The 14,004-nt window shown below is 32.3% G+C and overlaps 1 protein-coding gene across 1 annotated transcript; it reads left to right on the forward strand.

Moving 5' to 3' along the window:
* Nucleotides 1-2,554: 2,554 nt before the first annotated feature.
* Nucleotides 2,555-3,643, forward strand: LOC148563593 (uncharacterized). The gene is made up of 3 exons (XM_088486867.1): nucleotides 2,555-2,710; nucleotides 3,065-3,170; nucleotides 3,309-3,643. The coding sequence occupies exons 1-3, from the start codon at nucleotides 2,555-2,557 to the stop codon at nucleotides 3,641-3,643; spliced, it is 597 nt and encodes a 198-aa protein (XP_088342993.1).
* Nucleotides 3,644-14,004: the final 10,361 nt, after the last annotated feature.

The following is a 14,004-nucleotide window of genomic DNA, read 5'->3' on the forward strand; positions in this document are numbered from 1 at the left end:
TGACTGGTTGGGACTGTCTTTCTTGAAGGTCTTGGAGAAACTGCTCTATGGACCAAGTTGAGGAAGTTTCTGACTACCTGGTAACATTACATAATTATTTGAATAATTTTCAGTTATTAGAGAATAAAGTTGATTCTTCTGATGAAGTTGAATCACATAGGGGTAGTAATGTTATTAGTTGTAATGTGTTCGATTCAGCATCTTCAGTCAAATTTAGTTATGATTTTTCCTATTTCTTGTAATGAAAATAATGATGCAAGCCGGACTGTCGATTTAATAGCAGAGGCTCATTGTGTAAAAAATATAAGTAATGCTGATTTAATCATTGATCAAGTTTCTTCTATTTCTGATGATTCTATTGATTTAACTTTTGATTGCATTTATGATCTAGAACCATTGGGTTTTGAGAAGTATTCAGTAAAAGATGATGATTATTATAAAGGGTTTGAGTCTCAAGATCCCTTGGAGGAAATTAATCTAGGGACTCTTAATGATGTTCGAATTACATATATTTGTAAGGATCTTGTTGATCCTTTTCAAACTGAACTCTTTAATCTTTTACACGAGTTTAAAGATTATTTTGCTTGGGATTATCATGAGATTCCTGGTCTTAATCGTTCACTAGTGGAACATCGATTAGCATTGAAACCCAATGCTCGACCTGTGAAACAAACTCCAAGACGTTTTGCTCCTGAAATTAATGTAAAAATTAAAGAAGAGATAGAACGCTTGATTAAAGCAAAATTTATTCGAACTGCATGTTATGTTGAGTGGGTGTCGAGTATTGTCCCTGTCATGAAGAAGAATGGGAAATTGAGAGTATGCATCGATTTTCGAGATTTGAATAATGCTACTCCAAAAGATGAATATTTTATGCCTATCGCAGATATGTTAATCGATTCTGCAGCAGGAAATGAAATACTTAGTTTCATGGACGATTATTCTGGATATAACCAAATTTTCATTGCTGAAGATGATGTGGCTAAAACTGCTTTTCGTTGTCCGGGCGCATTAGGTACATATAAATGGGTAGTTATGCCTTTTGGTTTGAAAAATGCTGGAGCAACATATCAGCGGGCAATGAATGCTATTTTCATGAATTTATTGGAAAATTTATGGAAGTGTATATCGATGATGTTATGGTTAAATCGATTTCGGTGGATCAGCACATTAATCATTTAAAGAGAGCATTTCTTACTATGAGGAAGAAAGGATTAAAGATGAATCCTTTGAAATGTGCCTTTGGTGTATCGGCTAGAAATTTTTTGGGTTTTGTTGTTCATAAAAAAGGGATTGCCATCGATAAAAATAAAGCAGATGCGATATTGGCGTTATCTGCACCCAAATCGAAGAAAGAGGTACAATCCTTTTTGGGTAAGGTAAATTATCTTCGGAGATTCATTTCGAATCTTTCAGATCGAACTAGAGTGTTTGCACCTCTAGTAAAACTAAGGAATGATTCACAATTCGATGGACGATGGAACATCAGTTGGCGTTTGATTCTATTAAAATTTACTTATCTAAAGCCCCAATTATGGCGAATGTTCGACCATTGGAGCCCTTAAAATTATATATAGCAGCATCTGAAAATACTATAGGGTGTATGTTAGCCCAGGATGATGAAAACGGGCATGAGCGGACAGTTTATTACCTTAGTCGAGTTTTAACTAACATCAAAACGAGGTATTCCCCGATCAAAAAATTGTGTTTGTCTTTATATCATGCTTGTATAAAATTAAAGTGTTATATGGTGGCTAAATCGGTGAAAGTTATAGCACAAACTGATTTAATTAAATATATGTTGAGTTTCCTTATGTTAAGGGGACGTTTAGGGAAATGGATGCTGGCATTGACAGAATTTGATTTACAATATGTCACATCCAAAGCTGTGAAAGGACAGGTCATTGCAGATTTTCTTGTGGATAATTCGAAAGATCTGAATGACCAGGGGGCAAATGTAATCAAATTAAAAATCGATTATTGGAAGTTGTATTTTGATGGGACAAAACATAAAGATGGCGTAGGAGTTGGAATTTTAATTGTTTCACCAGAAGGAATTCCGTCAAAATTTTTATTCAAAATAAAATATCCTTGTTCGAATAATGAGGCAGAGTACGAAGCTTTGATTTTGGGCCTCGAGATCTTAATTAATAAGGGAGTTTCGGAAGTTCAGATATTAGGGGATTCTCAGTTGGTTTTAAAACAGTTATCCAAAGAATTTAAATGTAATGGTGAGAAGTTACAGAAGTATTTGACATTTGCTTGGGAGTTGTTAACTTCTTTTCAAAGAGTTTCTCTGATTCATATTCCAAGGATTCAAAATGAAATGGCTAATAAATTAGCCCAAATTGCTTCGAAGTATAAAATTAGCCCAGGAACCCTTGAGACATTGGCAGGTATTTGTCAGATTTTAGTACCTGCAGGTGAAAGAGAAGTTTTGTGCGTTGATAAATGGGAGGATATTGATTGGAAGAAGCCTATTGCTCAGTACTTAAAAGATCCCAGTATCCCAGTTGATAGAAAGATGAAATTGTGAGTAATGAATTTTGTTTTAATGGCTAATGAATTGTATAAGAAAGGTATCGATGGGAGTCTATCGAGATGTTTGGGTCAAAATGATCAAAATATTACTTCGGGTAAAGTTCACAATGGGATATGTGGTGCTCATCAGGCTGGAAAGAAAATGAGATGGGTGTTATATCGCAATCATGTATATTAGCCATCCATGATTAAAGATTGCATTGATTATACAAAAGCATGCCTAGAATGCTAGAAGCATGGCTCAATTCAACAAATCCCAGCATCCGAATTACATTCGATAATAAAGCCATGGCCATTTAGAGGTTGGGCTTTGGATTTAATTGGGTTAATTCATCCTCCTTTATCAAAACAACACAAGTTTATCTTAGTACCAATTGATTATTTTACAAAATGGGTTGAAGCGATTCCGTTGATAGAAGTAAGTTAAGGTGAGATAATAGACTTTATTGAGGAACATATTATACATCGATTTGGAATTTCTCAAACATTAAGTACTGATTAAGGAACGATGTTTACTGGTCAGCGGATTAAAAATTTTGTAGCTTCGAGAAATATTAATATGGTTACCTCAACTCCTTATTATGCACAGGCTAATGGGCAAGTAGAAGCAGCAAATAAGATTTTGATAAGTTTGATCAAAAAATATATTGAAGACAAGCCTCGAACATGGCATGAAACTTTAAGCTAAGTATTGTGGGCTTATCGAAACTCACCAAGGGGTTCGACTGGTACTTCACCATATAAGTTGGTATATGGTCATGATGCAGTGCTACCACTAGAGATAAATCTAAATACTTTAAGAATATCAAAGCAGAGTGATTTACCAGTCGATGATTACTGGAATGCAATGTTCAATGAATTGAGCGAGTTAGATTCGGAGCGACTTTTGGCACTCGATAACATGATTCGACAGAAAGCAGGTATCGCTCGAAGTTATAATTGTCGAATCAAGGAAAAGTCTTTTAATACAGGTGAATTGGTTTTGAAAGTTATTTTGCCAATGGAAAAGAAATCAAAATTTCTTGGTAAATGGTCCCATATTTGGGAGGGTCCTTTCCAAGTGATAGCTAGGAACATATTCGGGAAATACTTATCAGATTAAAGATATCGAGTCAGAAAGAGTAATTAACTCAATTAATGAAAAATAATTAAAGCAATACTATTGTTGGCAGAATTAAAAGTTCAACATGCATAAGTCTAGAAAATAGAAAAGATAGTCATACAGAGAGAAATGAAAAACTTCAAGGCGCTATAATTTTGCTAAATCAGAGCGAAGCTTTACTCTCCTGTTGGCCAGAGTTAAAAGCACTTCAGTTTGTTTGAATTTGTCAAACTGGATCTTTTTGAGTTGTTCTTCATATTCTTCTTATTTGGTCTGGATCGAAATAAGCTCCTAGATGAGATGTTGTTGTTCTTGTTGAGCGGAAGCTAGAGGCTTGGCTATGATAGCTCGTCTTTGACGAATTCTGGTAAGTTTTTCATTAATTTGAGCCAGTTCTGCTTCAAGTTTTGTTTCCTCTTTGTCATAAAAAGCTTGAACGAAAATAGCATGGGCAATCCTCAAATCGAATTCCTCACGAGAGACTTGAATTGGTCGAGAGGCTGTAATACAACTCTCTATGTTAGATTGGACCTTTGCTTCTTCTGTCTTTGTTTCTTGGATTTGGAATTGAGAAGCTACGCTTTCATTGAGTAGTTTCTTGAATTCTTGAATTGAATTAGAATGAAGTAAAGAGGCTGGGAGTTCAATAGAAAAATTCAAAAGCTCAGACAAAAGTTGGTTAAGAATTGTATCATTAACCCATGTGGCAGGTGGATGATCCAAAAGCTTTATAAGTGATCGGAGCTGTTCTTGGGTGTCAGCACTTAATTCGAATGAAGGTCTTGATGTGGCAGGCTTTGGAAGTGTTGGCACTGGTACATGCACTTCATCCTCTTGAAGAACTTGGTCTAAGACAGAGATCAGACTGGCCAATGTAGCACTTGTGGGAGTAGTGGAGGCATTCAGTGTTTCAGACACTTGTCTAGGGGAAGTTTGAAAACTAGCCTGTTGAAGAGGACTAGACGGTTTGGGAGGAGTCTCTAAGACCCTAGATCGGGAAGAATCTTAATTGGTGGTGTCAACAATTCTAGAAGCAGAATCAGAATCTGGAGCTACTTGGTTTTCTGCAGAAAGTGCAGTTTGATTGTTTGGTGAAATCGACTCAAGTATATGGGTGTCTTCTGGAGAATGCTGCAAGGGATTTGCCGTCGAATCAACCACTTGTGTTGTATGAGGAGGAGGTGAAAAAACATCTGGAATTGGCTGAATAGGCCCTGTGAATTGAATTGAGTCATGTGATGTGGAGTGCTCTGGGTCATGTTGTTGTTGCAGAATTGGTTGATCAGGAGCCACAGAGGATGAAATTGAATGAGCAATAGTGGTAGGCTGGTATGAAAGATACACAATTATAAATTCGAAATTTATGTTAATTTGAATGAAATATGTATAGAGATGATTGTATTACCGGACGAAGTCTGGATTTTCGTACTAGTTGAGGACCAGGATCAGAATCAGCCATGTCTTCCGATTAGGGAGAAGTGACAAAAATTTTCTGAATATTTTGTTCGTTCCCATCAGAACTTTCACTTGATGGTTGTAACCGTAACTAATAAAGAAATGAAAATAAAAAATCAATAGGTATCAGTTCGAAATATATAATTATGTGTGGGATAGTAAATGGATGATGGTTACCTTTCTGGAAGTTCAGGTAGGAGTTCTTCGACTTTTGTGTTGTGGTTGATCGGAAGAGGTTGTGGTATCAGCTTTTCTTTTTTGTGACTTTTTGGGAAAACCTTCTGCAGCAGGATCTGTTCGAATGGCAGATTGCTGGATTGCTTCTAAAGTACGATTGTACTTAGAATAGTAGGTAGTCCACCATTCGAGACAAGATTTAGTAATATATGTACTGCGGTCATAAACAAGGAAATTAAAGTGATCCTTGTGTTGTTGATTTGTTGTAAGGAAGAAGTCAAGGTCACGTTGGGAAGTCAGAGTAACATGGCAAAGTGGTTTGTTATTCCGAGAAAAAGGGATCGGAATCACTTGTGAAAATCCTAGCTGTCTGGCTGTAAAGTGAGGGGCATATAATGTCACCTTAAGTTTTTCTTTCTTGTGTTGGGGTAATCCAATCGGAATTACCTGGACAGCCAATAGATTTGCCTAATTCCGATTTGCCAGTTCATTTTCTTCTGTATCATGTGGGAAAAGTAGGCGATCGAGCCATGCAGGGCCGCGATTTCGGCGTAAAAAGGGGGGTGAAATCCAGATCCTCATTGTCAAAATCTTTACAGGAATGGAAAAGAGAAAAGACAGCCCAGAATCAGTCCTCATCTGTTTGTGTGTCTCGGAAGTTGGGTTTATAGTTAGCTAATCGAAAACCTTCGATGTGTTGCTTATCAGTGCCCCCAACTCCAGGTTTCGTCATAAACTTTTCAAAAATGGCATTGAGCCATGGCTGGAGGAGCCAGAGAGGGCCACCTGTACTTATAATACTATTGTCTCGGAGACATTGGACGAATTGGCCAAGTTCTTCGAAAATGTGCCCTAAAAGAAGTTTGGCCAAGTTGAGAACTTTTCCTTCGTGAAGCAAAGCAGCCAAGGGAAGAAAGAGTTTCGACATCTGAACACTTCGAGAACAAAAGAAGATTGCATTTAGCCAATAAAATAAAAAGGCTACATGTTCGTCATCTGTAATATTTGTACTTTCAGCACCCATGTTATGAGCAATGAAATCACTGTAAGAATTGGTTAAGATGACAGTGTATTGATGTTCCGGCTGCATGTCAGGAGTACAATCTGGAGAGTTTATTAGAAGCCCTATGATGGCAGCTACGTCCAAAAAAGACATTCCGACCATTCCACAAGGGAGGTGAAAGTTGTTAGTCATCATGTTCTAGAAGCAGGTTACCGCTCCAATCGTCCATGGGAGTGTGGTAAGTGTGAAATGGGAGAACCTTAGCAGTTCCTGTATTCCTAACGCTCCCCAGGTAGCACTTTTTGTGGGCTCAAGGCGTTGATACCAGGCAGAGAAGTCGTATCCTCGAGGATTAATCTTGGGATTATTCCTGAATGGTTTTTGATTAATAAAATGAGAGATGTTGAAAGCTTGATTAATTAATAGATCTTCTCCTTCGGCACTAGGGAAAGAAAGAAAGCTTCTTGTTTGCCCTCTCTAGGGATTCAATTGGTCCGAGGAAGCAATGGGTATCCGTGCCTATTGTGAAGGGGATTAAGATCCTAGTATCATTAGCTTGTAGTCGAGGGTCATCAATGACTTCGTCATTGACTTGATTCAGTATGCGAAGAGCTGGTGGGGTCGGCGGTGCTATTGCAGGACCCTTTCCTTTGTCTTGAATAGTAACATGGGAAGAAGAAGCTGCCATTGTAAAATGAGGGAAAGAAAATGCAAAGTTGGGGATTTGATAGAATAAGAGGGGTGCAGAGAGTGACGAGTTCAGGAAGAGTTTGAACAAAGGGGAGATTGGTGAATTTAAAGTATTACTGTAGCCGTTACTATAGAAAGAATGCGAAAAGGGATAACTTCGCGTGGAAGTTAAAGTGAAAGGAAAAAGAAGCGTGAGTCTCGGGGAACGTGTCGAGTGGGTCAGTATTGACGGGAGGTTAAATGATAGTTATTACTGATTTTAAAATTGAAGTTTGAATTTGGATTAAGCGTTTTACCTTTCGATAAAGTCATCGAAGACAAACACAATAATCCAAGGGGGCAATTTGTTGATCGGAAAAATATTTTCGATAAGAGTGAATTGTTCGAATTGATAAAGTTGTCGAAAGCATAAGCGGTGACATGTGTGCAAGTGTTGGGTGAAGGTTCTTAGCACGGATTTGATTTCGAGGCTTCCTGATAAATCGAGCGAGTCAAATCGAATGGGATACTTGAAGTGGTTATTCGAAAAAGATTGATTCAAATAGTTGTAGTAGTGGAGAAGTTAAGAAGTTTTCCATCACGTGAGGAAATTGTGGGGAATGCGGACAATCAAAAGGCGGGAACAGTTACCAAGGAGAAGCATTCGAAATTTCAAATTCATAGTTCATTGTAATTAATTATCATTAATTGTCAGTTACTAAAGGTAGATTATAAATACTAAGATGTCTTAGAAAATTGGGGTTGGAATTTCACTTCAGAAAACACTCAAGCACACTCACATCCCAGCGAATTTCTGAGTCTGCATTTGAGTTCAATTTCTATAGGGTTCCTTCCACATTTTAAATTTCTCATTTACATTTTCTGTAAACTTTATTTTTTCAAGTAAATTTATCATTCAAGAAATCTTTAATTTCTTTGTTCAATTTACATTTCATCATTTCTATTTTTCAAGTCAAAGCCCTTTGATTCAGTCGAAGGCACCTTTATTGCTTTATTTAGGTTTCAATGCAACCTTTCCAATTCCAGTTAATTTTTCTTTTCGAAAATTTGTTTTGTCATCTTTTATCTTAAATTACATGATTTAATTTATCTTTATTTCCAAATCCCATCCAATCGAAAACACTTTGATGCACTTCTAGAAAACTGGTACCTGCAAAGAGGAGTAGGTTTCGCTCCCAGATCATTAGATATCGAACCACCATCGATTTGCTAAAAATTGACAAAATAGTAACAACAGGGAATTCTCAACCTAACTCGTTTACACCACAGTCAAAAATTGAATCAAAAGAAATTCTCAACCTTCTCTATCAATTCTCCGATGTAGCAAGAGAGGAAATTCTCAACTCCGCTTGCCCACCATAACAAGAGAGGAAATTCTCAACCTCAACTTGTCTATCCGTGAACAGGATCAAACCACCATCCTCACAATGTCAATCCAAATCTCATTTCGTCAAATATAATCTTAATCATAACCAAAAATCAAAATAATAATATAGAATTGAATGGAAGAGAATCCTCCACATTCTATCCAACTCTCCGGTGCGACAAGAAAGGGAATCCTCAACCTCAATCTTGTCCACCACAACAAATGAGGGAATCCTCAACCTCAACTTGTCTATCGCAGAAAGAGAGAGAATCCTCAATCTTAACTTACCTAATTACTTCAATAGCAATATACATTCAGTTCACAGCATGCCAAGAATCACTTTTCCTCAAATCATTTTCCTTTAAAACCAAAACCAATTTTTATAACGTTTTCTAAAATCTTCAAAACAATGTCACTCTAAACCCGTTCTCATTCATAAAACTCATATTTACTCAATCAAAATCTCCCAGACCAACCTCAAAACCATTTTCATTTTAAATCTCTTTCAAAAGACTTAAGAAATTTATTTATTTTAAATTCAATAAATACTTTTCAAAACGTAACCATTTCATTAAAAGTAATCAAATGAAACTCATTCTTAAGTTTGCTAACTTCCTAAAGACTCAAAAATCATCCCTCTTCACCAATCAAATTCAAATATTGTAGATTTACCAAAACTCCTCAAAAAGTAATTCTTTAATCAAACCCAAAACATAAGTCTCTTTATATTAAATTGAAATCAAAACAAAATTTTTTTCTTAAATAAATCAAATTCAAAACATAATTCTTTTCTTAATAAATAAAACTCAAAACATCATTCTTTTCTCAATAATTCAAACTCAACACATAATTCATTCTTTTCTTAATAAATCAAAATCAAATAAAACAATTCTTCAATCCAAATTAACCAAAATAAAACTTTCAAAATTATCATAAAAATTTCGACAGCACCTCCCCTAAAACTCGGACTTTGTCACCATTCTCAGGTCCCAACCAAATCATTTCTCAAACTCTTTTCAAATTATTTCCAAAATCAGACTAATTTCAATATCTCAAATCATTTTCAATTCTCAAAACCTATTTCTGATAAATCAAATAAAACCAATTCCAATATCTCAAATCATTCTATCATAATCCAGAAACCAATTTCAAGAAACTAGTCCAACAACGACCAACTCAACAAACTAAATCAATAAATCAAAATAACCAGCCTCCTCAATAATTCAATAAATCAATCAGGTAAATATTCACATCTATCCAAAACAGTTCAGTTCAATCCATAAGACTCGCGTAAAATGAGTTTAAGAAAATGACCGTACCTCGACTGCAACTTAACTACGCGACAAACTCTTTTTCTCTCGGTCCGTAACCGCGACAGCCACAACCACCGCTCCAAACCACTTTTGCAGCAACCACAGCAACTTTAATTGCAATATGTAATAACCAAAGCTCAACCCTATAGCAAATAACACCGCAAAACCTTAGCATAAGATAATAGAACAGTGACCAAAGGAGTTTTCGAAACGGAAACGCTTACTGCAACTAAGAAGAAACGACTAAGCCAAGCAGTAGAAACTCTGGCGGTGATTCCGGTGACAACAACACCATACCCAGTGACCAGAAACTCTGGCAGCAGCGGCAACAGGGGGATGGCGACGTCAATAGGGCTTCTCAACGGCCAGAGGCACAGTGACCGCCTCTAACGGAGGTTCGACAGTGACCCAACCAACATCAACGACGACGCGAGGCTTCTCTCTCCTCGTGCTCTATTTTCCTCGCATCGGGCTCCGCTTCCCGGTGACCCAACGGCGGCAAAGCCAAGGATGGACCTACTCATAACATTGTGGGGGCATTTGCCCCATTGAATCTTAAAAATAAAAAATATATATATAAGGAGTTTATTGTAATCATGTATATGTCTCTGTATTTTAAAAAAATTTATTTGTGTACAAAATTTATATTATTAAATATTAATTTAATAATAAAAATTATTGTATTATATAACTTTGATCGATTGGATAAAATCATATTTACTCAATTAAAAGTGCAAATAATAATAATCCGATTACCTAATCATTCAAATCTAAATCTTACTTTTCAAATATAAATAGACTATTAGTATTTAGTAATTTTTTTTAATAGTTGATTGAGATATATATTTTTTCTTTAGTTTTGGCGGTGTTACGTATAATTAATAATTATTTTTGTCTAAAAAATTTCACCATAATAATGATAAACTCTTCAGTTACATGATGAAAAATTATTAAATAATTGTTTAGTAAAAAAAGAAATAGTTTATATATATATATATATATATATATATATATATATATATATATATATATATATATATATATAAAGAGAATTATGATTATTTGATTTGAATTTTTATTTTTTTATAATATTTTTTGCTCCCCCACACAATTATAGAAAAGAATCGAATTTGTTTAATTTAAGTTATACTCTTTATAAATTCTTCAATAACGAATAATAATTTTTTTGTGTGTTATATTATATCTTGTATTAATAATAAACATATTAAACAATATGACTAAAACATTAAATGAAAAGAATCTTAATTTATAGACTTTGAATTTTACATATTAAATATATTAATATTAATTTTTATATATATTTTTTTATATTATTTTTAGGGCAATGTAGTGAAATAAATTAATTAATTGAATTTTTTATGTATATACATTATTTGAAAACTGGTTATATACATGTGTATTTTTATTATTATGTAATTCGTGGGAGCCTACCACGGTTTGGAATTTATACATAAACCGTTGGAGGCTAAAACGGATTATAGTTGGAAAAAAGTTAGCATATGTAGAAGAAGAGTATGAAGTTCACTGAGAAGCATCGAGTGTATTCACAGTTTATGCTTTGAGTAATATAAAATTATGTGACAAACGAATAATATTAAATTAATTAATTTTTTTGCAATATAATTTAAAAAATTAATAAATGTCAAATCAAGTATTCTATATAATTAAATATCAAATTCAATAGTCTACATAATTAATAGTTTAGACTTTAGATAGTTTAGGAAATTAATATACTAATGTTTTTAAACGAACTTTCTTGTGTCTTATATATATGCCAATCAAATAAATTGACCAATATTCAAAACAAATAATATTGTAGTAGACAAAATTAATAATTTAATTTAGTTTCAAAGTAAATATTTATGTACTCAAATATCAAATATAATACTCTACATAATCAATATTTTAAAAAAATAGTACTATGTCTTTAATTTACTTATCTAATCTATATTCTCAGTAATTGCTCTATCTTTTTAATTTATTCTAAACCTTTTACGTTTAAAAATAGTACTATGTCTCTTTTTTATCAATTTAATGTAAAAAAAACATATTTTTTTATCTTATTAATTTGATGTAAAAAAAACGATTTTTTTATTTGATATATATTTTTATTTTTTGATATGTCTTTACCTATTTAATAATAATATTATTAAATAATAAATTATTATTTAATAATAAATTAAATTTTTTATTTATAATGTATGCATATAATAAATTCTTTGTTAAAAGTTGAGACCGAGTTGCAAGTCAAAGTACAGTACAGTATATCATAGAGTACGTAGTGTACTAAACCATATAAATTAAGACTATTTTTTTTTCTCTTCATCCCTTCTAAAGTATACTTTTTTTTTCCTTAAAAATCGCTTCATTCTTAATTTTTATATGTAAACTATATGAATGCAAAAAAATATATACTCCATTTACTCTCAATCTTTCTTTGACTGTGCCTTAATCTAGTATAAATAAACATCTTTTATACTATCACAAATTGTATAAAAAGTTATAAGTTATAACTACTTTTCTTATAGTTATCATAAAAATGGAAGAATTTTTGGCATGGTTAATTATGAGTCATTTTTTCTTGCAATTTTATAGAGAAAAAAAAAATAAAAATAATACATAATTAATTTAATAAATGGAAAAAGATTCCTTCAGTAGCTTAAATGTCACTCACATATATATAGAGTTTCTCTCCTCATAAACCGTTGCAGCTAACAAAGGTTTATGCCTAATAAGAGTTCTTCATAAATCGCTGCTGCTTACAAAGTTTTATGTATATTTATCTCCCTTAATAAACCGTGGTAGCTTGCTACAATTTATGATCAATCTTCTTCAAACGTCCGTGTCAGGTAGCCACGATTTATGTATAAACTTAAAACCGTGGTTGAGTCCCACGGATTACGTAATAATCAATTTGCATATTCACGTAACCAATTTCCAAATAATGTATATAGGTAAAAGATTCACTCAATTAATTTATTTCAGTATATTGCCCTTATTTTTACTCCATTACTAAAACTTTTATGGGTCTGTAACTGTTTGTAACGATAATAGCGGATCCCAATTAGAGCAAGGAGATGTAATATACTAAGGAGATGTTCCATGAAGACGCAGAAAACGTCTTTTTTAAAGATATTTTTTAATAATTAAAATTTAATATATATAATTATTTAAATTATGTTATTCTTTTTTAAATTAGACCAGACAAATTAATTTAATCAAAAAATAGTAAATCAAATTTTGAATCTGTCTAAATTAATATTATTTTTTATAAAAAAATGATTACAATATTCTTATTATATAAAATAATTAAAATACTCTTATTATATATATTATAATTTTAAAAATTCTAAATTCTAATCTTTTTTTCTCTATCGTTATAGAATTAGAATTTAAAGTTTTTAAAATTAATATATATATATATATATATATATATATATAATAGAGATATTTTAGTTGTATTTTATAATAGAAATATTGTAATAATTTTTTTACTAAACTGAATTGTTCAGTTTAATTTTAATAAAAATAATATAATTTAATTAATTATATGTGTTAAATTTTAATTTTTAAAAAACATATTTAAAGAAAAACGTTTGACATCTTTATCTTGCTCCCATATACTAATATGTGTTTGCTGCGTTACTTTTCTCTTTCGTTGACGATGCCAGTTCAGTCTTTCACATGCGTTTTTGTATTTATCTTCCAATATTTGGATAAGAAGTTAAGTAGTTAACAACTGTCTGCTACAGTGCAAACACCAAGGGAATATAAGGCTTTCCTATATGGAGATATGGGCTATCTTATTTGAGCCTAATCATTTTTTTTTCCTTTTGACCTTTTCGGTAAGAAATTTATAGTTTAGCCCATCTTACAGTCTTTTATTTTCTATCATAAGGCCTTTTTTTAATGTTTTTAATGTTTTTTATTGTACCATTAATTATACTTATTTTTAATATATTAAGTATTAAGATAATATATTCAATCTAAATTAAATATATACTAAAAATTAAAAAATACATATATTTTTATACATAAAAAATAGAAACTAAAATATAATTAAATTATTAGATATTTTTTATATTTATTCTTTATTATTTTATAATATAGAATAGAACTTAATTTTAATATATTAACAATTAAAATCTTTTATACAATTGTTCAATCATATTCGTCTGTTTAGATGACCATTCATATAGTTAATATAAGTAATTATTTTTTGTAATTTAATGTTATGTAATTAGATGCACGCATAAATTTATTTTATACTATCATTTTATATAATATTATAAATTTTATATGTATATAAATTTTGACCTTTAATATTTATTTTTTG

Source organism: Arachis ipaensis, chromosome B5 (genome assembly GCF_059453495.1).
Source record: "Arachis ipaensis isolate K30076 ecotype BB chromosome B5, ASM5945349v1, whole genome shotgun sequence".
Classification (NCBI taxonomy): Eukaryota; Viridiplantae; Streptophyta; class Magnoliopsida; order Fabales; family Fabaceae; genus Arachis; species Arachis ipaensis.

Coding starts and splice junctions, on each gene's coding strand:
- LOC148563593 (XM_088486867.1), top strand. CDS start 2,555: ATGGCTAATGAATTGTATAAGAAAGGTATCGATGGGAGTCTATCGAGA. Junction 2,711..3,064: donor GGGTGTTATATCGCAATCAT/GTATATTAGCCA, acceptor TTTACTGGTCAG/CGGATTAAAAATTTTGTAGC. Junction 3,171..3,308: donor AGCAAATAAGATTTTGATAA/GTTTGATCAAAA, acceptor GTCATGATGCAG/TGCTACCACTAGAGATAAAT.